General features: G+C 38.4%; 1 protein-coding gene across 3 annotated transcripts in view; it reads right to left on the bottom strand.

Moving 5' to 3' along the window:
- Window positions 1-213: 213 nt before the first annotated feature.
- The window catches only part of lnpk (lunapark, ER junction formation factor), a 96814-nt gene continuing 69958 nt past the window's right edge, over window positions 214-27069 (bottom strand). For all 3 annotated transcript variants that reach the window (XM_043693563.2, XM_043693562.2, XM_087989000.1), the window contains 5 exons: window positions 20350-20565; window positions 18996-19101; window positions 18745-18815; window positions 5095-5253; window positions 214-2634 (listed from right to left, as the gene is read on the bottom strand). In XM_043693563.2, the coding sequence (XP_043549498.1) occupies window positions 2438-2634; window positions 5095-5253; window positions 18745-18815; window positions 18996-19101; window positions 20350-20565 (749 nt within the window). In that variant the 3' untranslated portion in view covers window positions 214-2437. The remainder of the gene's footprint in view (window positions 2635-5094; window positions 5254-18744; window positions 18816-18995; window positions 19102-20349; window positions 20566-27069) is intronic.

The raw sequence follows: 27069 nt of genomic DNA, 5'->3' as shown, positions 1-27069 counted from the left end.
GCGTTTCATTGGCAGGTCAAAGCACAACCACATATCTCTGCACTAGAGCTGTTAACCAAAACTTGGGAGGATTGGAAAATGAATAAAGAATAAAGAAGGTGGACAGACAAAGGAGGGAATACATTCCACTAATTAGTATTCAATTTCCTGAGGGCAACGATTTATTAAAAATACAGAAAATGAAATTTATTTAATGTAAGTACAAAAACAAGTACACTAAACACCTAATTTATTTAGCATGTTTTTCTGATACTGTCAATACAAAGAAATTTGAGAAGAAACAGATAAGGGGATTTGGGAATGTACATTTATATAAGTCTACTAAAGATAAGCCTCTTTTGATGCTTCATGAAAAGCTCGAACTTAAATTGTATGCACAGTAGCATGTCTGGGTTTCAAAGAACAGTTTCATTAAACAAATTTTTGAAAATACTACAGGAATCAAAAGAACAACCTTATGCCTATTTATGATTATTCAAAAATAAATTGTGTCCTTAGGAAGGTAATTGATTCTGTGCATGGCAACAAACAGAATTTGTTACAAAGAAATCTTTAAGAACGTGTCTATATAAACACAAGATGCTACAGTATCAAAACAAAATAACCCATTTAAACAAAAATCACAAGTGAAACAAAGAGAATAAATTACAAATTCTGAGTAAATTCAATTCCTATCTGAGTGAAACCCCAAGTCGTTAATTTCCCACATTGTTTTAAATATATAATTAGTGTGTGCATAGTAGACCAGAGGGAGCATTTTCAGTAATCTAAGTTCTTTATGAAGAGAAAAAGATCGACAGCAAGATTTTACTCAGGTACACAGAAAATAGTTTATTATAGAAGTCTCTCTGCGGCAAATTATTATTATCCAAAATCACAACTTTTAAATGGTATACAAGATCGCCTTGATTATATCCTGTTAATTGAACATGCTTTATCTTAGCCTCCTAGATGTAGGTTTGAAACATCCTGCAATAAATACATGAATCTTGCACCTTGCCCCTCAAAACAAAAAGTCTTGTACATCCTGAACACTCAACTGCTGCCTGCTTATGTTTCCGTTCCAGCATGGCTTGGCCCAATGGCAATTTCATGGACACATTATTACACGAGATGTAAATATATTATTTTCCTCACAACCTTATCATTAAACAACTAAATAACATTTGTAGTACATGAAACCTGAAATGCATGCACATCAAAACTGGGATTAAAATCTGAACATACTAGTTACAGATCCCAATAGTCAATCACTGAATTGAAGCATAGCTTTAATGAAGCACTTATTTTTAAAATTTATTCTAGAGATACTACTTTATCAGAAACTAAATATACATCAGTGTCGAGCAGTGGTCATTCACACAATATACTAAGTGGCAAGCTGGAATTTCAGATTTGAGGAATAAAATTCATATTTTGACTTAGGTGGAATAACATTTAAAAATTATCCTTTTGTGGTTATGAGCATGGGTATTTTAGCATCAACTAAATAAGTACATCAAAGACACAGGATATCTTTTTGAGGCATTATGAATTTGATTTTTATACGGGGTAAAGTAGAATTTAAATAGTTTAAAGCGCTTAGTAGATGCAAACATGGTAATTACAATTTATTTAACTTTCAAAATTTCTAAAGCGCACATGCACACCGTACAACACCGGGGATAATCCCTGGATCATTATTTTGTCCCTGTAACACAATAGCTTTTCATATAAACTTAGTAGAAAAATCTGCAATGTACCTCCTCTACAACAGCATGTGAATTCATCATCCACAGACAAAGAAAACACATTATCCAAGTGAACAGTTTTTAAATATTAAATATACAAAGGACAGGCTAACCCTACAACCAAAGGTTCCAGGTTTAAAAATATAAAAAGCTAGTTTTTAATTTCTGAATGTAAACATCAAGTCTTATACACCTATCAGACAAGTAAATGTATTTTCCATTAAATTATCTTTTTCCCTAATCCAGCTTAAACCTTTCAAGAGTTTAAAGCATTATAAATTAAATAGTCTTTAAAATATAAAAAAAAGACCTCTGTCCAAGTAAATCTCATTTCAAGTGAAATAGGGTGAAATGGTCAACCCATTTTAAATAGCAATTGGATTCTAATCCTCCAATTTTGTACAGTACGTCTGAAAACCAAAGGGCGCTGTGACCTGACAACTGAAAAAGCAGCCTTTGCTATTTAATATTACTGGTAATGTGCAGATTTAACACAAAGAATTACATACAGTGAATCTAGATTTTTTTCTGCAGAAACAAAAAGACTCGTAACGTTATTTTAATACTGACAAGAGATGAACCTTTTAAATTTTTACCTAATCTGTTAACCCATTGCATTCAGCATCTGGCAGAACCAACTGGTATGCTGTTGTGGGAAAATATATTAAAGCTTCAGCTACTTGCTGAGTTGCAGGACACTTTGCCATTTAATCTCCCTCCGTAGACTCTTCAACTTTAGTTATTTCAATATCATTTTCATCTTCTTTTAGTTGTTCCTCAGGCTCTATTTGCCTGTCATCACGTCTGTCAACCTCCACTGAAGTAGATCCTTCTTTAACACTTTCAACTTGATTGGTATCATCGATAGGTACAACATTTTGTGTTTCGGCATCTGCATTTTGTTCTAGAACACAAAAAAAAAAAGAAACTAATTCATATAAGTTGAATGCATTGACACCATAAAACTTCCAAATGGGCACAAATTCATTATCTAACTGATCCAAAAGTATATACTAATTACTGAAACAATCCTTTTTTTAACCTTTAATTTGATCAGGGTGCAGGTGAAAATGTTTGCAATGACTTATTCCATAAAAGATATATGTAGCCTTATTTTCTTTTTCTCACTCATGCCAATATTTTAATTCTAAAATTTGTTGTTCTAAATTATTTACAATGATTGCAAAGGGTGCTTCCCTCCACTAATCCCTTCCCACATCTAACTCCTAAAGTGAATTTTCAGTTCTTGCAATTAAGGTCGCACTGGAGAAGCACACTGGAAATTATGTCCTGCTGTTCATGGAGAAATCTAGAAAAAAGATATTTAACCACAGAATTCCCCATTTGGACTCAAGTTGACAGAAAGCACAGATTAGCTTTCTGTACTTTAACAAGAATAAGAATATATTATTTCATAATAAATTATAACTGTAGATAAACAATTATGGACTGTTGACATCCAACTCCCCCTCTATATGTACATACAGAATGGCACAACAAAAAAGGTGTTACGGGTGGAGGGAAAGACTTGGAAAGCAGGTCAATGGACCGTCTCCACAGAGCTGGCTGAAGTAATTCTTTTGCTGATCAGAACACTGTTTCTTGACCTGCCTTCTCTAGGATTTACACTTGTTCATAGGAGGCACAGAGTGATTGGTTCACACTTAAAGGTCACAGTTACAAGAAACTAATAAAAGGAAAATGAACTGGTTATCTTCAGGCTTGATGTACTTTTCTCATTGTCAAGCAAAAGCAGCTCCTTCTAGCACTCTGATAGCTTCTGACGTGAACATTCACACCCCAATTTGTTCAGCTACACGGGAGTCAATCACATACTTGTTGGCAGGCAGGAGGCCCCTATCATCAATACCTGGTCACCATTTCACAAGCAAATCAGTTACATGTTGCTTGCAAAATCCCTAGTCATACACAGTCCCATGGCTCACGTTCACCTGTGACTAGGCTTTCCCCACTACTTGACTAACAGCTGTGTATAATACAGCATGAGCAATAAGTATCAGCTTTCTGTTTTTAAAAAAATCCAGTAACCCTTCAATAATCCTTGGTTTTTAAAATCGTTCTTTTCCATTTCCATCCACAATTAAAAATACAGCAAGATAAAAAAGGTACGGTCTTTACATTGATCATCAGAACTTGCTGGATAACATACACTGCCATAGTTTTGCACAAACATCCTGTCCTGGAGTACTTGTTTTTTTTCTAAGAACTTCAGATTTGTAACTGAATTACCCTGTAAATGTGTTATAGAAAGCTAGGGCTGGAGTTTGACAACCCAAGATTTTCTCTCAGCTCCTAACTGTTAATGCAATCCCACTTAACTAGTTGAGCTCAGCAAGGGAACAAATTAAACTGTTGTACCTTATCCCTGTATGTGGTAAAGGTCAAATTTTAAGTGATCTTTTTTCTTACACATCCATTGTCTCTCACCAGTTCTCTGTACCAATTCGTCTTCCTCTTTCATCGTTATTGTAGCATTCTTACTCCTTAAATCTTACTGGTTAAGGAATTATACATTTAATTACTTTACACCATTACTTTACACTTCAGATGTCCCAGTGTCATCACCGTATCATTAGCTTAAACCTCAAGGGAGTTACTCCTTCAGCCATGGTTAAAGATTGGACTTTTCATAGAATTTTTAATCTGGTGTTTTGAGGTTAATATTCTAAGATTGCAATTTTCTCTGTGCCCACTTCCAATATTTGGCAGATCCTCTTCTTGCCCCACTACAGACATCTACTGCCTTACTAATAAAGTTTAAGGTGTTCTCTGCAAGCGAGGAAGCAGACACGGAGTGTAAGGGAGGTAATGAGGGAAATAACAAATGAAGTGGCAGGTAGGCCAATAAATGCAACAGCAACACTATGGAAATACATATATGCTGAGCGGGTGCCGACTTCCTGTTCCAGGCACTAAGCACTGATATCAGAAGCCACCAACTTACTGCTCCAATGCAGCAATGGGCAATACAGTGAAACACAAATCAAGCTAAAGGAGGAAGGAAAATATCTCAGAGTCCCAACTCACATTTTTCAAGAACTTGTACTCTGTTCCCTCACACCTTATTTTAATCTTCAGATTAGGAGACAAAACAAGATTTTTAAAATTAAAAGTGTGAACTATATTATATAATAAGGTACAAATTTGTTCAAAGTCTAATGCCAGTCTGCACTTTGCTGAGTAGAGAGATAACGTGTAGAATTCAGTAAAGTGAAGGGATAACATTAAACAGAATTAAACTGGGAACAAAGCTTTTGAATACTCGAGTAATATATCCTTCATTAATTATAACACGTTTGTCAATGCTTTGATTATAAGTAGAGATTTAATCACAAGTATATACCGTTAGCAGGTTGGCTATCATGAACTACAGACTGAGAGCCAACAGAGCTTTGAGAATCACAACATGTTCTTTTTTCAAAGTTGAAGTCTGGAAGTCTTGGAGCCTGAGGTCTTGTTCTCCGTGCCGGATTAAGAAAGAAGCAATACGCACATCTGAATGCTAGTGAAGGAAACAGAAAGAAAACTTTATAAGATTATAACACACTTTTTATAAAGTCAGTACAGCACAGAATGAGGCCATGTGGCCCATCAGGTCCATGCAAGCGTGATGAATCCATCTAATAAGATCATAAGCTATCGGAGCAGCATTAGGCCATTCAGCCAGTTGTGTCTGCTCCACTATTCGATCACTTATATGTTCCTCAGCCCCATTCTCCGGCCTTCTCCCCATAACCTTTAATCCCTTTATCAAAAGCCAATCAACCTCTGTTTTAACCACAGACAGTGACTTGGCATCCACAGCAATGATTTTCACAGATGCATCACTCCCTGGATGAAGACATTCCTCCTCATTTGAGTACTAATGGGTCATGCCTTCACTTGGAGGCTGTGCCCTTGGGTCCTGGTCTCTCCTGCTGCTCTCTCACTATTCTGTAAGTAGCAATGAGGTATGCCCCGCGTCCTTCTAATTTCCATCGACTGTGGACCCAGAGTCCTCAACTACTTCTCATTATGACAAGCCCTTCATCCCTGTAATCATTCTTGCAAAGTCTTTATGGTCTGCCTCTAAGGCGATCATGCCCTTGAACAGAAATGGGTCCAAAATCCGCTCAGAATATTCCAATGCGGTTTGACCAGAGGCTTATATATAGTCTCAGGAGTACATCACTGCTAGTGTTCTAGCCGTCTCAAAATGAATGCTAACATTGTGTTTGCCTTCCAAACTGCCAACTGAACCTGCATGTTAAAATTGAGAGAATAAGATAAGATCATAAGACATAGAAGCAGAAATTAAGCCATTCAGCCCATCGAGTCTGCTCCGCCATTCAATCACGGCTGATAAGTTTCTCATTCCCATTCTCCTGCTTTCTCCCCAGAACCCTTGATAATCAAGAATCTATCAATCACAGTCTTAAATATACTCAATGACCTGGCCTGCACAGCCTTCTGCTGCAATGAATTCCTTAGATTCACTACTCTCTGGCTGAAGAGGTTTCTCCTTATCGCCATTCTAAAAAGGTCTTCGCTTTAGTCTAAGGTTGTGCCCTCGGATCATAGTCTTTCCTACCTATGGAACCATCTTCCCAACATCCACTCAGTTCAGGCCATTCAGTATTCTTTATGTTTCAATTAGCTCCCACTCCATCCTTCTACACTCCATTGAGTACAGACCCAGAGTATGCAAACACTCCTCATAGATTAAGTTTTTCATTTCTGGGACCATTGTTACAAATCTCCTCTGAACATGCTCCAGGGCCAGTACATCCTTCCTGAAACATGGGGCCCAAAACTGCACACAATACTCCAAATGTGGTCTGACCAGAGTGTTATAGAGCCTCAGAAGTACATCCCTGCTCTTATATTCAAGCCCTCTCAAAATAAATGCTATTATTGCATTTGTCTTCCCAACTACTGACTCAATCTGCAAGTTTACCTTGAGAATCCTGGACTAGAACTCCCAAGTTTCTTTGTACTTCAGACTTCTGAATTTTTTCCCCATTTAGAAAATAATTCTTCCTACTAAAGTGCACGACCTCACACTTTTCCTACGTTGTACTCCATCTGACACTTCTTTGCCCACTCTCCTAATGTATCCAAATCCTCCTGCAACTTCCCCACCTCCTCAATGCTCCCTGTCCCTCTACTTATCTTTATATCATTTGCAAACTTAGCCAGAATGCCCTCAGTTCCTTCATCTAGATCGTTAATGTATAAAGTGAAAAGCTGGGGTCTCAACACTGAGCCTTGTGGAATACCACTCGTTATCGGCTACCATCCAGAGGTTGACCTGTAGGTACTATGAATGGTCTGACAACTTTTCCTGAACAACCTTTGCTCACTCTCTGATGTTTCTTCTTGATTGCCAATGTGTAACATGAATGGTTGTGGTCGAACACTGACTCCTTCAGAACTCTACTAGTTACAGGCTGTCATCCTGAAAAGGATCCCTTTAAATGCACTCTCTGCCTTCTGCCAGTCAGCCAATCCTCTATCTTGCCCCTAACACTATGGACCCTTATCTTATTTAGTAGCCTGCTGTGAAGCACCTTGACAAAGGCCTTTTGGAAATGTAATTACATCACATTCACTGCCTGTCCTTTGTCTAACTTGCTTGTCACTTCCTCAATTTACTCTAATAGATGCTCTGCAATCGCACCCTTAGTAACAGACTCTAAAATCTTACCAGTGACCGAGGTTAGGCTAACTGGACTATAATTTACCATCTTCTGCCTCCCTACCTTTCTAAACAGGGGGATATTACATTAGCTGTTTTCCAGTTGTTTGGAACCCTCTTTGACTCCTGAAAGATCACCTTCAATGCCTCCACAATCTCCTCAGCTATCTCCTTCAGAATTCTGGGGTGTATGCCATCCAGTCTGGGTGATTTATCCACTTTCAGCTTTCCCAACCACTGCTCCTCAGTGATGACCACTACACTCACTTCTGTCTCCGATCTCTTGAAATTCTTGGATGCTACTAGTGTCTTTCTTTGTAAAGGCTGATGCAAAATACCTAATCAGTTCCCCGACCATTTCTACGTTCCACATTACTACTTCTCCAGCCTCACTTTCCAGAAGTACAATACCCACTCTTGCCCTTCTCTCACATTTTATACATCTAAAATAAAACTCAAGTTTCTTTTTATACTACTAGCTAACTTACACTCATTTCATCATCTCTCTCTCCTTATTACTTGCTTTTCTAGATGTCCTCTACTGAGTTTTAAAGGCTAGCCACTGATCTTCACTACATTATATGTTTTTTCTTTTTCTTTTATATTGTCCCTGACTTCTCTGGTCAGCCATGGTTGCCTCACCTCCCCTTTTTATATTTCTTCTTCCTTAGGATGAATTTCTACTGTGCCTCCCAAATTACCCTCAAACTCCTTTGCTGCTTCACTGTCTTCCATACCTAGGCTCCCATCCAATCAACTCTGACCAGCACCTCCCTCACATCTTCGCTGTTGCTTTTACTCCACTGTAATACTGTTCCATCTGATTCCAGTTTTACCCTCTCAAACTACAGGCTGAGTTCTATCATATTTCAGTCACAAGCATTTCCTCCACCTTCCACCTTCAGTTCCATAATCAAGTCTGCCTCATTGGGCAGTATGGTGGCTCAGTGGTCAGTACTGCTGCCTCATGGCACCAAGGACCTGGGTTCAATTCCAGCCTTGGGCAGCTACAGCTACACATGTGAAGTTTGCACATTCTCCCTGTGTCTGCATGGATTTCCTCCTGGTGCTCCTGTTTCCTCCCACAGTCAAAGATGTGCAGGTTAGGTGAATTGGCCATACTAAATTGCCCATAGTGTTCAGGGATATGTAGGCTAGGTGCATTAGTCAGGAAAAATGTAGTGTAAAGGGTAGAGGAATGGGTCTGGATGGGATGCTCTTCAGAGGGCCAGTGTGGACTTGTTGGGCCAAAGGGCCTGTTTCCACACTGTAGGGACTCTATGATTCTCATTACCCATCACTCAATCCAGAATTGCCTGTTCTCTAGTGGACTCTACCACCAACTGCTCAAAAGAAAACGATAATCATTGACAATAAACAAATTCTGTTTCTTGGGATTAGCTACCAACAAGATTTTCCTAGTCCACCTGCCTATTGAAGTATCCCATGATTAGTGTAATTGTGTCTTTGTTACAGCCCTTTTTTATTTCCCAATTTATTTTCTGCCCCCCATCTTGACTACTGCTCGGAGGCTTTATGTAACTCTCATCAGGGTTTCTTTCCCTCTGTAGTTCCTCAACTTTACCTACATATTCCATGCTTTCTGATCCTATATTGATTCTTGTTAAATCAATTTAATTTTATAAGCGAAATGCACTTCTTTCCCTCTGCACCAAATTCCCACTGTGCCTCCAAAGTGCCCGAACTATAAGCTCAATCAGACTGTGTCTGGATGTGATCTCTCCCTCCTCATCGTGCAAAGCTTACCTATTCTCCACCCAAAACCCTGCAAATGGAAGAGTTCACGAGCTTATCCAACTCCCTTTTGAAATCATTGATCAGATCTGCATCCAACACTGTAGGCTGCAAAATCTAACACTGCACAAAAGAGCTCTTTATTATATTGTCCCTGCAATCCTGGTCCAAAACATTAAATCTGTGCTTCCTAGATCTTGTACCAACAGCTAATGGAAAAGGTTTTTTATCGGTTCCAAGATTGAAAAACATTCAGGCAAATCTGAACCCTCAAATCCTTCCGAAAGTAGATGAACAAAACTGAGTGGAGTATTGCAGAGTTTTATAAAGGTCCAACATAATTTACCTGATTTTGTACTTGATGCCTCTCTGAAGCCCAAGACCCCATATGCTATGCTAACTTCCTCAATACATCAGATAACCTTCAAAGATCTATGAAATATGAACAGCCAGGTCCTTCTGTGCTTTTACCTTCTTTATAACTGTGCCACTTAGTCCATATGGCCTCTCCTTATCCCTGCTGCCAAAATGCATTATTTCGCACTTCTCCATATTAAATTCCATCTGCTCAATCTGTAGCATAACTCTGGTGCAGTATCATTCGAACTGTGCGTCACTCTTCCAACTTCAGTATAATCAGCAAATGTTAAAATTGTGCTATTCATTTATGACAAAACACAGTGGTCCTAGCACCGAACCTTGGGGTAACACCATGGCTTTCTGCCACAAATTGCTGCTTTCTGTCCTTAGACCAATTTTCAAAATCAGGCTGGTACTAACCCTCCTTTCCAATGAAGCTCTATTTTGTTAATTAGCCTTTTGTATGGTAATTTGTCTAGCACATTCTTGAAACTGATAAATGTTTGGTACTTCCCTTTCATTTATTTTCCTATTCCTTTTCATATAATTCAAACAGATTAGTCAAGCTCAATCTGATTTTTAGAAACAAAAACAAATTGCTGGAAAAGCTCAGTAGGTCTGGTAGCATGTGTCTTTATTTATCATGCCTTTATTTTTCATTTTTGCTGGAATGTATCTAACCTGTAGTTGTAATAGTACCGTCTTTAAAAAAAAATCAATCGTAGTTCCAATTTATTTCCATCACTGTTACAGTTTTCTCGTTTTCCCTTCTCATCCCATTAAAGTTAGCTCTGTTCCAAATTAGATATTGTACTTCACAAGTTTTTCCTAGTTTTTAAACTGTTGCTAATTTAAACCTTATGATAAAATGATACCCATGTGTTCTCCCACAGATACTTAGCGTAGTTGGCCCACCTCATTTTCCAACAGGAGATCCAGCATTGCCTCATTCCTAGTTGGATCGAGTACGCACTTCCAAACTTTTTTGCCAGCCTCAAAGTACTCTAAACCTTTTATAGTTCTTGAATATCACCCGGCAGATTTGCTGCTCTATTTCTCTCTCTCACAACCTGGAGACACTCAGGTATTTTAAGAATGCCATCAACTGCCTTGATTACTCCCCTATGCATTACTCTAAATAAATGGATTGTCTTTACTCACTTTCTTTCCAACACCATAGTCTCTTCATCAATTAGTACTTCAAACCAACATCTCTTTCTTCCATCTAGCTTTCTGAATATTTGAATATTAAGCTCTCAGTTTTTACTTTTAAGGCATATTTGCCCATGATTACGATCATTACATCACAGTACCACCAGTTTATTTAGATTTGCGCTCAGCAAATTTATTCGCAACACAATGTATTTGCATAAATTCACTGTAAAACCCTACCATATTTTCCTTCTTAAGCTGGTCCTATTCGATGCATTTGTCCTTCTCTAGTACAACTTGGCACTCACTGTAGAAAAGAAGCAGGAGGTGTACAAAGCATTGTTATACTGCTACCCTTTCCTGTGAGAATTTAAACCCTCCCTAGTCACACTCATGAACCTGCCTATAAGCACAATTATCTGTTGAGGTACAATCCGTCTCTGCTGAATCAGTGTCTCTGTCCAGAATTGGTCCTGATGGCCCAGGAATTCAACACCTCCCGCCTGCATCATGCCTGAAATCAAGTATTAATCCTCTCTATTTCACCATTTCTACTGTTGCTAGAGTATACCACTGGGAAAAATCCAAAATTATTACTTTTGGAAGTTTTTTTTAACCATAAGCCCCTGGTCAAAACTCCACAAATAATAGGAGTTAAATTGTTTTGGTCCACAAATCCATTCATTAGCAGCCCACAGCTGACTTTATAATTCGTGTGCTTCACTGAAAGGTCCATATTATGACATATTCTCTGGGAAGGAGAATGGTGCCAATGTATTCATACATTTCATGTCATTATTACATGAACTTATACTAAATCATTAATGCTTGCTATTTGTCCACTTGGAGGACAAATATGCTGTTGCCATTTCTTGATAACTAACTTCTTGAGATGGAGAGTTAAAAAAAAATGCATTAAGGGTGGGGTTCAGGAGAGGAAGTGGGAGTCTCTTTGATGTCAAATTACTGTCTGACAATGAGAGATCTGAGTATGCTAGGTACTATAAATCAGATTCCTGCATCCACCACATCCAATTAATGTTGGGTGGTATGGAAGTTATTCTGACAGTAGTTAACTTTGTGTTGCAATGTATCCCCAGGATCATGTTACAGGGCTCCATTAACAGAGAAGGGTAGTGCATTGTGATAGGTTAGTTAAATCACTGGGAGATGAGTTAATTAGATTAGATTACTTACAGTGTGGAAACAGGCACTTCGTCCCAACAAGTCCACACCGACCCATTCCCCTACATTTACCCCTCCACCTAACACTACGGCAATTTAGCATGGCCGATTCACCTAACCCGCACATTTTTTGGACTGTGGGAGGAAACCAGAGCACCCGGAGGAAACCCACGCAGACACGGGGAGAATGTGCAAACTCCACACAAACAGTTGCCTGAGGCGCCTAATGCTGAAGATGATGGTGTTGTAATGTGATTGGTTCCCTCCATCACATTTAACCTGTGTGGCAGATGATAATTAGGTTAGAAAGGCAAAGCAAGCCAGTATGTTTGGGTATGCTAAATTGCAGGAGAACAAAGAGATTGTGAGGAGTCAGGAAGACATTTTGCTGGTTCCCACAGCTTTGATTTTGTAAGATTAAAGTTTAATTTTGTGAAGGATTTTCTGCGTCTCCTGGTCATTTTTTTTTAATATAGAAAATTAAGTGATTCTTCCACAACAGTGGCAATGCTGACTGAACTGGCAGTCTGATGAAGCTTGGAAGGTAACTGGGATACTGCAGCAGGACCTTGCACTTGAAGATATCCAAGCCTAACTCTTGGGAATATGCACATAAATTTGCATGGCTTTAGTAAATGATTCCTAAAAAGGATAAAGGCAGTACATTATCGATCCGGCAGATATACTTAAAAATTCTCAGAATTTCGGTTTGAAAATTCTAAGCAACATTAATGAATAATGTGTATCTGGATTCTTAAATGATCAACAAAAACATAAGGACATGACCACATTTGCCATTCAATCCTACCGGCTTTCCACTTTATTGCAGACCTTCCTTTTGCTCTCCCCTTCCCCTTTTTCCAATATTTGCAATTGTTTAAAACCTGATGCAGCTCTAATTTTTGCCACTTCTGACAAAAGTAATTATTTGAAACATGCAAGCATAAGAGGTACAGTTAGTAAGTTTGCAGATGACACCAAAATTGGAGGTGTAGTGGACAGCAAAGAGGGTTACCTCAGATTACAATAGGATCTGGACCTGATGGGCCAATGGGCTGAGAAGTGGCAGATGGAGTTTAATTCAGATAAATGCGAGGTGCTGCATTTTGGGAAAGCAAATCTTAGCAGGACTTATACACTTAATGGTAAGGTCTTAGGGAGTGTTGCTGAACAAAGAGACCTTGGAGTGCAGGTTCATGGCTCCTTGAAAGTGGAGTCGCAGGTAGATAGGATAGGATAGGATAGTGAAGGCGGCGTTTGGTATGCTTTCCTTTATTGGTCAGAGTATTGAGTACAAGAGTTGGGAGGTCATGTTGTGGCTGTATAGGACATTGGTTAGGCAGCTGTTGGAATATTGCGTGCAATTCTGGTCTCCTTCCTATCAGAAAGATGTTGTGAAACCTGAAAGGGTTCAGAAGAGATTTACAAGGATGTTGCCGGGGTTGGAGGATCTGAGCTACAAGGAGAGGCTGAACATGCTGGGGCTGTTTTCCCTGGAGCGTCGGAGACTGAGGGGTGACCTTACAGAGATTTGCAAAATTATGAGGGGCATGGATAGGATAAATAGACAAAGTCTTTTCCCTGGGGTCGGGGAGTCCAGAACTAGAGGGCATAGGTTTAGGGTGAGAGGGGAAAGATATAAAAGAGACCCAAGGGGCAAAATCTTCAAGCAGAGGGTGGTACGTGTATGGAATGAGCTGCCAGAGGATCTGGTGGAGGCTGGTATAATTGCAACATTTAAGAGGCATTTGGATAGGTATATGAATAGGAAGGGTTTGGAGGGATATGGGCTGGGTGCTGGCAGGTGGGACTAGATTGGGTTGGGATATCTGGTCAGCATGGACAGGTTGGACTGAAGGGTCTGTTTCCATGCTGTACATCTCTATGACTATTAACTGATTACCTTTCCAGAGAGATGTCTCTCCCGTAGAGCAATTCTTGCATTTACAGTTTCGTATTTATGCATTTTCAGTTCTTTCCTCTATACATTTGACTCAACCTCAAGTTACATGAAACAGATTTGTCCCTCAGTTAGGATAAAGAAATGTCGAGAACCCAGGGACAGAAACTTTCACATGGAGGTGAAATTTCAAAAGATTGAGCATTGTCAATAATTTCAGCATACATCAGGAAAGAATGCTTTCTCACCTGAACATTCATAATACAGTTTCCTACTGTATTGTACTGATACGCTGAAAATGCCAACACTGCATTTCCTACAGTAAAAAAAATTCCTTGTTCAGATAGCCCATTCTTCTCTTGAACCACACCCTTCAATCACATTTGTCATCATTTTTCTCTTGCACATACATGTGTATGCCTTAATTGTCAAATTTTCCCAAAACACTATTCACAGGACCCCTTAGGTGCAAACATCTGTCTTATACGTCGTCTCTAAAGTCTCATGGTATTGAAAACTCATTATTTCCAAAGACTTCAAAAATGGAGAGTTCCTCACAACCTCAGACATTCCTATTCTCTATATCTACAGACTTCAAATCAAAGCTAGGTATCAGCTAATACAAACATACAATTTATGAACAAGAGCAGGCCATTCAGTCCCATCCTGCTCCAGCATTTAATAGGAGCATGACTGTTCTGGATGTGGCCTCTTCTCCACATTTGCACCTACCTTCCATAACCATTGACTTTTATGATAGTCAAGAACTAATCTACCTCTTAAAATTATTCAGTGACCCCACCCCCAATATTCACCAGCAAAGAGTTCAAAGCTTAGAAAACATTCTTCATCCCCATTCTAAATCAGAGACTCTAATTTTAAACTGATTAATTTGTAATTTATCATCTGCATTGTTGGTGATCCGAACTATGGACTTTGAACATTCACTTTGGTTTATTAATTGTAAAGCACAGCAATGCAGGCATTGTATGCAGGATTTTTGAGTTAATTACCACAAACTAAAAGCAATATGCATTGCTCAAAGCTGGCAAGTTATTAATGTCTTGAAACTGTTACTGATTATTACAACCAGCAACCTGGAGAAGCCCACAGCACACCAAGAAATGGCCACTGTACATATATGGCAAGCTCCTGTTGAAACCACAGATGATTAACAAAGTTTATTCATGGGATATGGAAGTCACTGACAATGGCTGTAATTATTACCCATGACTAATTGTCATTGTGAAAGTGGTAGTGAGTGGTCGGATTAAAAATTACTGCTGTGTAGTGAAGGTATTTCCACTGCACTGTTGAATATCGAATGTCTTGTCCCAACAGCAATATTTTTCCAAGTTTAAGTGTGCAACTCGGAGAGCATCTTGCAGGTAATTGACATCCCACACTGTTCCTGTCCTTGTCCCTCTACGCACTGGGGGTCAAGAGTTCAGGATGAGCTGAAAAAGCTTTGGAAAGTTATTGTAGCACATTTTGTAGATGCTAAACACTGATTATGGTGCACTTATGATAGAGGGAGTGAAGGTTTGAAGGTGACGTATCTTGCTTTGATGTGAATCATATACTTGCTGAGTCTTGTATGTTTATCCAAGAAAGGAAAGTACAAACTGTTAAGTATGAGAGTTGTGAATGGCATTGAATACCACACAATAATAAGCAAGCACCTCCATTTCTGACCCACTATCAGATGTATCACCTCCGATGAAGCAGCTTAAAATCATTGATATTAGAACACCGCCTTGTAGAGTTCTTGTAACCGTGCCTTGGGCTAGAAATGATTCGGAGATGCCGGTGTTGGACTGGGGTGTATAAAGTTAAAAATTCATGCGGTTTTTGAGCTCAGAGTTCTCCATGAATGTATGTGGTTTTTGAGCAAAGTGCAATGTAACTCTGCAAGTACAAAAAAATTGCACCATTGCACTGCACACACACACAGATATTCCTACACACACACTCACATACACACGGACGCGCGCACACACACCCCCTCACAGACTTAAGACACACTGCACTCACTACACACACACACACACACACACACACAGACAAAGACCCACATGCACACATATATTTTGTGCAGTGAATTTTTTTGGTACTTTCAGAGTTACATTGCACTTTGCTCAAAAACCACATACATTCATGTAGAACGCTGAGCTCAAAAACCGCATGAATTTATGTAAAACTCTGTTATCTCACTTTTTAGATTGGAATCAATCAAAACATCAGGTCATAGACAGAGAACACAGGGGGCTAACACCTTCAACATATTGTCTACCTATCACCATTGTTAACAGCTAACCCGAGAATGCAACTTTAAAAAAAGGGTTTTGTGATTTATACATGAAAGATGTGAAACTATCACTGTATTCTAACAGATGAAAGGCTTAACAGACAATCAATTCTTCAATGTATAATTTCAGTTACATCACACTGCAAATTTTTGCTATAAATTCTGTGTTACGATCGAGCCCTCCACAATCACCTGTTGAAAGAGCGTCGCTCCGAAAGCTAGTGTGCTTCCAATTAAACCTGTTGGACTATAACCTGGTGTTGTGTGATTTTTAACTTTGGGCTAGAAATGCCACTATAAAATGCTTCCCACATTTATTTTGCAATTCAGCAGTCAAATATGAAAACCGCACGCAAACAAAATGAGGCAGATCATGCAACAAATTATTTACAGAAAGGCGTGATGCCAAAATAGGCATTTCTGAAGTTTAAGCTTGTTTATAAAAATACAAGAGCATTCATTTATCAGTTTTAGGAACCACGAAACATCCATGAGCTTCTATGTGGCACCAGAGATGTCCCCTCAGTCATAATGGACTGTCAATTAATCTTACTGCAGCAATTTTCATTTATCATACTGGTGCCTGTTATCTTTCAAGCAACTGTTTGAATACATATGAGACCGGAGTGTATGGAGACATAACTTTTACATTAAAAGGTTAAAAACTGAATTATATTCCTCAACTTCAAAGAAAAAAATCCTCCTTAATTTTTCTGCTCTGGAAAATGTACCCTTGTTCATGTCTGAGCCTCGGTGGTAAAGATATTCGAATGATGGACCACTGAGGCCAAGTCTAATTCCTATATTGTCCAGTGCCGACAAACAAGCATTTCTAGCAAGATGTGTTGAACAATTAATATTGAATCCTATGTTCTCCCCAAGAGAGGCTCTGAGACTAATGAGGCGAAAGTGAGGACTGCAGATGTTGGAGATTAGAATAGAGGGAGTGGTGTTGGAAAACCACAGCAGGTCAGGCAGCATCCGAGGAGCAGGACAATTGACGTTTCAGGTAAAAGTCTTTCATCATTCCTGAAACATCGATTTGCCTGCTCCTCAAATGCTGCCTGACCTACTGTGCTTTTCCAGCATCACACCCTCGACTCTGAGACAAATAACAACAGTAAAACCTGGACAACATTCAGGGTTGGGCAGATAAATAGTAAGTAATATCTGTGCCGTACAAACATCAGGCAATCATCATTTCCAATGCAGAAAGGTTTACTTTCACTGGCATTACCACCTCTAAATACTTGACCATTAACATCCTTAGAATGGGGTGGTCACGACTGACCAGAAACTTAACTGGGCTAGCCACATAAATACTGCGGCTGCAAGAGCAGGCCAGAGGCTGAGAATTCCAATGCGAGCAAATCCTGAATCCTTACTGGTCTAGATGAATGAAGTTTCAACAACACAAAGTCAATCCTATTACAACAAAACAGTCTGCTTCATTGGTGATCCACCTTAAACGCTCAATCTATCGACCATCGGGAAGCATGGTTGCTATCTGTAAAAGATGTGCTGTAGAACCTATAAAGGCTTTTTCAACAGCATCTTCCAAACTTTGGGTCTCTAATGCCTTGAAGAATAATGGGAACAAGCAAACAGGAACATCGCCATTTGCAAGCTGCCCTTCAAGTCACACACCAGTATGTTACCAGCACAGGGTCTAATTCCTGAACTTCCTTCCAAACAGTACTCTGGAGGTACATACTCCACACAGGTTGCAGCTGTTTAAGTTGCAACTTCTCATTTTCCAGCATCTCAGGGATAATTAGGGATGGGCAATAAAAGTTGATCTTGCCAGTGAAATTCATTTCTCACAAACAAATGAAAAAGGTAGCAGAACAATAATTATAAATACAGTGCAAAAACTGACCTATGGTGATCATATTTTTCATTAGTCACAAGGAAAATTTTTGGGGTTACTTCTCTGGAAAAGTTGTTTACAATGGATCAGAAGAAATACAGGGAAGAATGCCATCAGATGATGTGATGGAAGGAACAGGTGTCACATCAGAGACTGATACTGTGCAAGGAACGGAAAATACATCAGAGGGTGACCACAAATCCAAAACAACCTTAAAATGAATTAAAGAAGCGGTTAGAAAAAAGTTCTTTACACAGAGGGTGGTTAGAATGTGGAATTTTTTGCCAAGAACATTTGATGAAGTAGAGCTCATAAATTATTCCTAAAGGGAATTAGGTAATTGCTTAGGAAAGGGGAACATAAAAGACTATGGGAAGCAAGCCAGCAAATGAAATTAGAAAAGATGGCTCATGGAGAAAAACAACCAATGACACAGACTTTGGTGGACAAAACGGCCTGCTGTGACAGTCCATAACATTCAGTGATTACCAGAGCAGACGGGAGTGGGAAGGAGAATCAAACAGCATACTACACTAAAAGCATTTTTTTGGGGGGAGGGAGGAAAGATGAAATTCTGTACAAGTTGCAGGAGGCTGGAAAAAAATTACCCTCCAAAAGGGCATTAATATGCACAGCTGACATACAGAAAACATATTATGAACTGCAAAAGCAGTTTACTTACATGAGTTTTCAGCTAAACCAAAAGTACTCACTTTACAAGATCAACTCTGTATCTTTTAGTTTGCATAGTACTCATAACTTTTAGTTCAATGTAGTACTTCTTACCAACATATTCAAATTCTTCTTTCAAGGCCATACCATTGTGGGAAAAGCACTGCTGACAAATAAGTGCATATCTGTGAAGATTAATAAAGTATGAGCATTAAAAGGCGACATTTAATAAATTAATGCTTTCAAAGGTTCAGTGACCCTCAAACCAATTCATTCATATCTTTCTAAACTAAGTTAAGTTGTATCCACATGTTTTATTTATTAATAAATCATGCTTTCACAAAACTCTCTTTTAAAAAGATCACCTGTTCTGCGGGCCATCACCAACTAAATATTCAATAATTCGATCAACAGTTCCTCTATCCCGAGGGAGGATTGGTCTTGCCAGGGGCGGGCCAGGAGGATGAAGACCTATTAATGAAAAAAATCAAAAGTTTAATGATGAGTGGAATTAACTGCTGATTATTTAAAGACAATTTGTCAAGTTAAAAATGACATAGCAAAGTATTCCAAACATCATAACACTGGGCACTACTGAAGATATTTAACTAAAACATGAAATATAGTTGATTTGACACAAATCAACAAAGATCCTTTAAAATATATCCATATGTTTGTGTAGTTCTGGTTTTATGTTTATTGTTCAATTTAAATTCAATTTTCTTAAATTTCTGACTTTTACCAATTAATGGAAATATCCAGTAATTATGCATGTTACAAAAAGGAGAGGTTGACCAAATATTTAAGCTAATCTACAAAATAAATCTTGTATATTTCTACAAACTTTGAAGGATTTGTTGTGTTAAAATGCAGAAAATGTGCATCATGCCAACAACAGTCATCTGATATATGCATCACATTTTTCAGGTTAACCTACATGTTAGGAGTCTGCAGTGTCTTAGAAAGCATAAATACAAACAAACAAAGTTACTGCTGTTTTGCACTGTTGCCAGAAAGAAGCACTGAATTAATAACTTAAGACCATGCAATCCTCCTGAAAGAGGCATTACTTTTTCTGCTGCTACTCAAGCCAACAATAATTAATATAATTAAACGTCAAGAGTAATTACTGCAAGATGACTGGTCATTTTTACAAATCTTGGCAAACTCTCAGATACCTGCTGATTATTAATTTACTACCAGATGGAAGCCCTGTGGTTCAACATTTTTGTGTTTAATTGATTTTTGGTCTGTTGAATGATGTGGAAAACATAAGAAGAAAGTACAAATGCAGTTCATGAACTTGATCAGTGAAATTGGTAAGCTTACAATATACTCTCACAGAATTCAAATTTTTACATGAGTTTAGAAAGCTAAAAAAAATTACTACTTTCTGACATGCTTTGTTCTTTAAATCAACCTGTTTGGACATGTTTTCACATACCTTTGTGGCAGGTGGGACTTGAACCAGGAGTTTCAGATCGAGAGTTAGGGACACTGAGCCACAAGGAGTAGTTTAATATTTTAATAAGCTTAATTAGATACTTTAAATTTACAAGATGCCAGCTCTGAATACTTAGTGGTTAATTAAATATTGAAGTTTCTTTTATCAACTAGCTGGCTGAAAGTGTAGAAAACAAAATGTCTTTATCAATTATCTATTTCAATGGTAACCTGGGATAGTGCTAAAAATCATTTAAAATCAAGTGTTCTGTTTACCCATTCCAGGCATTGAGGCAGCTGGAGGTATTGTCCGCCTACCAAGGACAGGCGTGTGTAAACCTGACTGTAATGTCTTTTCTGGCGGACCACCAGGAGCTGTTGTGCTATGTTGTATAGGCGTGGGAGCCGGCAGAGGTCGCGGACTTCCCTGTGAGAGGTTCTGTGGAGTGGATGGAACCTGAGCTTTCAGAGTTGATGATCTCTGACGAAGCTCTGGAAAGAAAAATAATCAGAGTTATTCTTAACAGCAACAAAAATTGCACAATCTGAGCACCTGTCACACAAGTAATATCTAATTGAATAAAGCAATTCACAAAATTTCAGGTGATGAGTTTTTAAACTCACCAGCATTCAATTTTACTCAACATAAATGCTGCAATTTTCAAAATTGCCATTTCAATACTCCTTTCAGATGGATTTTACCATTAGACCCAGTAAATGTACGCTTTGAATTTAATTATTCTTAAATCACTATCATACATCAATAATCAACATTTCAACATAAAAGAATCTTGGAATAAATGAATTTGAAAGCAGAATTGTATTTTGCTATCTTACTAAATCAATTTCAAGGAGTTCATGGTTCACAACAATAGATAGTAAAATAAATGTCAATATTGTGTGACAAATATTTTAAAATTCCTTATTGCATAGGAAAAGTTAACTTTGGGAAACTTGGTTGGCGAGGACAAGTTGGACCAAGAGATCTGTTTCCATATTGTGTGACTCTATGACCTGTTTTTTTTTCATGCCATTGCCAAACAAAAGGTATAAACTAAAATATAGCTGATTTACTTTCTAAAGGCTGAGATCTGTTCAGGAATAAAAGTTGAAACTGCAAAGGAAAATTACATACCTTGATTATGGACTTTTGTTTATTTTTAAAATAGCTTAATTTATACAAGGCAATAGTAGTCAAACCTGGACTAAAAGCACACTTTTCATTTACCCTACAAATATCGAACAATTTAATTGATGTGTGAACTGGATGAAGTTTTTCCAGAAAATCGTGAAAGTAGTTTTACAATAGAATGATCAATGCAAATTACAGAGAGGTGGAATAATGACCTGACACTGACTAAACCTGCCTAATTCATGACAATTCCAAACAGAATTTAGGTAAGGGGAGGGAGGAACTGGTTCCTCTTCTTTATATATTACCCTTCTCAACTAGTTGCAACAAGGTTAATCTTGTGAGGACAAATTCTTTAATGGATACATTTCAACCAAACCAAATCAACTTAGATTTTAAAATGAGTCAAATAAGCTTTCTTGAACTAACAAAAAGAGCATATTTATTTGACAAAATATGAAGACAACACAGACACAGAGATTAGAAATATAAGTCTAAAAACAAAAAGTTTTGTTTTAAAAGTTATATGGATCAATCTCCAAATTGATTGTGAAGTGCAGATAAAATGATGTTGCCATTATTAGGTTGCATTAGTACTATTGATGAATTTTGGTTGGGTAGGCTTTTGATATTCCTATTTATTGATTCCTTTAACAGATTTGCTACATTGAGAGAAAGCCTATTTCTGTTGTTCTCTGTGGTGCAAGGGTGCTAACTCTGTTCGCAAACATTGGCTTCTGTAGCATACTAGACATACAATAATCCACAACAGCCTAATAACATACAGACTGGTGTTGAAACTCTCTTCTATATATTCCTGGAAGGGGAAATCGACAAGAAATGGTTCTCTGCCAAGATGGGAGTATAGTCAGGTAAAAACGAGGTAAAAACAATGACTGCAGATGCTGGAAACCAGATTCTGGATTAGTGGTGATGGAAGAGCACAGCAGTTCAGGCAGCATCCAAGAATGATTCCTGGTGAAGGGCTTTTGCCCAAAACGTCGATTTCACTGCTCCTTGGATGCTGCCTGAACTGCTGTGCTCTTCCAGCACCACTAATCCAGAATGGGAGTATAGTCAGCCTCCTCATCATCTCAAGATGCTCTCTCTCTATTTGAAGCTTCTATAACAATTTTAGGTGGTATAATTCAACAGTGCCATACAACTTCTGCCAGCTAGCAGTTGAATTTACAGTAGTAGTTCTTTTTTAAAAACACATTCTGAAACTAAGGGCTAAAAACACATATAGGGTTTCATGGTTCCAACCTATCATCATAACAGTGGAGAGCTAAAGATATCAGTGTGGGAAATGGAGAGTTCAGCATCTAGATGGCAGATAGCAGTTTTGAAGGATGAAGGACGTTTGTACAAGAGGCAGGAAATATAACAGGCTTGAGTAGGAATAATTGGGATACGGATTCCATTGTAAGGAGAATAGACAGATATTTCAGCAGCTGCAGAACTGACACCATAATGGTATGTTGTTTTCTTGGTGTTAAGAGTCAAGAGTGTCATTGAGCACCTGCAGGATCTTCCAAAGAGGAAGAACAACCGGAGATCATGTCCCATGTCAATACCAAAGAGGAATGAGGTCCTGCAAGCAGTACTCAGGAAGCTAAGAAATAAATTAAAAAATAAAACCTCAAAAGGTCAGAATTTTAGGATTATTTCCAGTGACATGTGGTCGCAAGGTCAGGAATAAGAGTCAACCAGCTGAATGTGACACACAAGGGATTGTGTAAGAGGGAGAGATTTAGATTCTTGAAGCATTGGGAATAATTCAGTGGGATCAATACAATCTCCAAAAGGTTGCACCCCAGCAGGCCCAGAACTATTCTTTTCAGAGAGGTGTGCACTTTACCCACAGGGGGATATTAAATGAGTATGACAGGGACAGAGACCAAAGCAGGACTACAAAAAGGAAACAAAAATGTAAATGAAGCACAAAGAACTGAAAACAAAAGTGGAAGGCAGTGGGATCAAGTGATAGCAGCAAATAAGGTTACAGCACAAAATAAAAGTACAAAAATGTCAACAAGGATTTAACCTCCAGTCTGAATTTTCTGTTATAAATCACATGGTTGTAGGATTGAGCGCTCTTTGGACAATGCCTTCAAAATAGAAGGAAGACCATCATATAACCTGTTATGAAAGCTGCCTGACAGCAAGCTTGGATGGTTTGATTGTTAGAGAAGATGAAGTAAAGTATTTACACTTGAGAGACAATGGGCAGCAGCTCACATATAAACTGTGGATAGGCAGAATCTCCAATGTCCTGGAAAAATATTAAGAACATCAGATTGTAAATGAAACAGTTCATTTACTTGAGAGATGAGAGTGTGTTGGGGTCTAGAGAATAGCTAATCAGTATTTCTAGCTGGATACAAGGTCCATGTTATTCATACTACTAAGGATATTGGTTCTGAGAGGGTATCATTTTCTAAGATGATCAGATTGACTGGTCATAACCTTGAGAGGGAAGGTAGTTGTATACAGCAAGGTGCTGTGGTTCAAATCTCAAGATTTCAGCTGGGAACTTGCGTTCAGACTAGAATGACCATTTTATGAGAAGTTGAAATGAGTTTGGTAGATGTGCCTCAACAGTGAAGCTGGTGGGAAAATTTGCAACAAGAAAAGACACGTATTAAACATTTCCAACCTGGAAAAGGAAAAAACCAGAAGTAAACTCTCAGGAGCTAAGAATTATTTTGGACTGGTTCTGAAAAAATTAATATCTGCATAAAGGGCAGTGTAATAAGTACTTAAGAGTAGATTATCTCAGTTAAAGTTCTTTTCTGTACTTTAAAGTATAAGGTGCCTACAAGAATATAGTTAAAAATCACACAACACCAGGTTATAGTCCAACAGGTTTAATTGGAAGCACACTAGCTTTCGGAGCGACGCTCCTTCATCAGGTGATTGTCTATACACAAGACACAAGAATACACAAGGATACAAGAATATAGTTTGTCAATGATGTTTTTAGTTTGTTTTAATAAATGCCTTAAAGCATGCAGCTTTGATGTACCATCGATTTAGACATTAACAGGAAGAGCGAATTTATTTTTCTTTAAAGTCATCAGTCTCTATAGGCACAGTACTAAGTCATGACTGATGAAATAGAGAGTAAGTATAGGGGACCCTCTGTTTCGACTATTTTACACCACCTGGTTGCTTACTCAGATATACCAACAATAGCACGAAAGTAGTATTTAGGGAGAATAAAGTACAAAGCAAGAATAGGAATCAACCCTAGAAAGTTGAGTCATAAAAATTATGAAATTGTTTGCTAAGTGGGTGAATTTGTTTTGTTTGAATAAGTAATTGAAAAAATGCTTCCTGAAATAAAATCAAATCTAGTCAACTTATTTACCTCTAGTTTGATGGAGAACCCATGTAAAATTATTCAAGTTGTAATTTAATATCTTAGATGCTACATCTTATAAAATCGAGCATATTGCATTTAATCATGTATATCAAGCTTCCAGTGTGATACTTAGTACCCCACTGGTTAGCTACTTCTCACTTTACTGGAAGGTCGGCACATTTAACATTCAGAAGAATATTATTTGTCTTAATATTATAATTTATTTTGAAGCCCAAAAATTAAGATTTATGTCAATTCACATGATTCAGTATTAGGTATAATTTTACAACCAGCACTTCTAAATCCTCTTTTCTAAACTGAATTCTGAGTGATTTTATTGAGTTGTAGGGTCTTCTTCTTTTAAGCCATTGCTTCCCAACCTATTTCTCTGTGACCCCATTTCAAGCCTTGAAAATTGTTGTGACCACTTAACTGAGAGCAGGCAGTGTTGAGACAGCGAGACTTATAGAGCAGGAGCACAGCCGCTATAACTTGATCAAAGCTCTCCTGCAGCTGACCCCCATTTTGGAGAGCTATTTTATGCTTCTTTTACATACTGATATAAAAACTGGAGACAATTAGGGCATCTAATTACGTCCTTTGCATCATTCATAAGTACATTCTTCAAGATATATTTAAGATATTCTAGATATCCTTGACCAACTTTATTAAGTTGTTGACTAACAGACTTCAAATGCTTCAAAAATGGTAGCTGGTCTGAAACCTTAGCAAAAGTCCCTTTAAACTGTGCAGCCACTCCAAGGGTCTGTACTTTGCAATCACAGCACTGATTTCTGCTTCCAAGAGTTGTTGCCACACACAGACCTTGGAAGCATGCACAGGAAACAACAAAATTCATGTTGGTGGTAAAGAACAAATTTGAGATGCAAAAATCAGTCTTAACGATTGGTTTGAATAGGAGTACATAGGTCAGCCCTCAAAGCAAAGCCAACAAGACAAGAAGACGACATAGGGGCTGCAATCAAACTGGAACAAAGTACTGAAATTGTTGGGCTCAATGTGGAAACCTGAAGACTATAAAATGCCTAAATGGAAATGACATGCTATTCCTCCACCTTGCATCAAGTGTCACTGAAACACTGCAGCAAGCCTAGGACTAAAATGTTAGCGTGAGAGCAAATGGTTTTGAAACGGCAAGCAAATGATAGACATGGATCACTCTTACAGAGAGTGTTGAGGTGTTTCATAAAGTGGTCATCCAGTCTGCGTTCGGTCTCACCATTGTAAAGGAGAGTGCATCATGAGCTACAATTTCAAAAAACAAGTCAAATGCTGCTTCATCTGGAAGGTATGTTTAGGGCCTTGGCCGTTGGAGAAGGGAGATGGGAAATGGGCAAAGTATTACACCTTCTTGATTGCATGGGAAAGTGCTACAGGGGTTCAGGAAGTGCTCAGTGAAGGAGGAGTGGACTAGGGCGATACAGAAGGATATATCCCTGCAGGGCTAACCTACTGGAGGTGACAAAGGTGGCAGGGGATGATACTTTAAATGCAGAGACTGGTGATGTGGAAGAGGATGACATTGGGAACCCTATCACGGTTCTGGGAGGGAGAGGAGGGGGTGAGAGAAGGGTTCTGAGATATTAAAGGGTTAACTTGCTCTGCTGACCTGTAAGAAATCGGATGCGCAGGGGGTAGGGTGGTATGCCTCAGTCTTACAGGAGAACGTAAGGAATTAACATGGTCATCCCTTGCCATTCAGAGCCATTTGCATCATCATCCCCTATTCAGGATCAACAAGAACATTGTAGTTTAAATTCTGACCGCGCCCTACAGTTAAAAAAAAATACAATTTACACCAGGTTATGGCATTAAAGAATGACTTAATCACATTATCTCTGGAAATTATGTGATCACTACATTGTGTCTTGACTGGCATATGACTCTGGGGGAATGGCTGGGGGTTGTCTTTTGGGTGTTACTGACTAATGTGAAACTCTTGTACTGTATAAAGGAAAGACTGTTTCTTTTGTTCAGAGTGATCTTTTGACTCTACTCTGCAAGCCCTGTGAAGCGTGTTACAGGTTCCTCCAAAAAGCTTGTACTTGCTCAATAAAATTTGTTGTTCACAGAACTTGGCGTATTGCAGTTGCATCAAGTGTCAACCAATGATGGGTAGGACACATGGAGAGTGACATCATTGGAACAAGGAGGGTCTTGGTTACATCTGTTCCATCATTTTTCAGGTCTCTATTGTTCTAAATGAGAGTTATATCTGACTCTAAATATTTACACTTTCTCTCATTACAGATGCTGTCAGACATGCTGAAGTCCTTCAGCATTTTCTGTTTTTATTTCAGATTTCTAGCGTTTGCAGAATTTTGCTTTCATTCTGACTATAACTCATATGTACATTCAACTTTACCATTTGGGTTGCAGCAACAGCAAATGACACGGCTTCTCACTATGAACTGTTTTCAAAGTATGTAGCTGTTGACAGATATTTCAGAACACTCAGAAAAAGAAAATTCCAGTG

The sequence above is a fragment of the Chiloscyllium plagiosum genome, unplaced genomic scaffold, assembly GCF_037043375.1.
Source record: "Chiloscyllium plagiosum isolate Xiang-an unplaced genomic scaffold, Cpla_swu_hap1 HiC_scaffold_7, whole genome shotgun sequence".
In the NCBI taxonomy this organism is placed as follows: domain Eukaryota; kingdom Metazoa; phylum Chordata; class Chondrichthyes; order Orectolobiformes; family Hemiscylliidae; genus Chiloscyllium; species Chiloscyllium plagiosum.
This window is presented reverse-complemented; position numbering and strand designations above follow the sequence as displayed.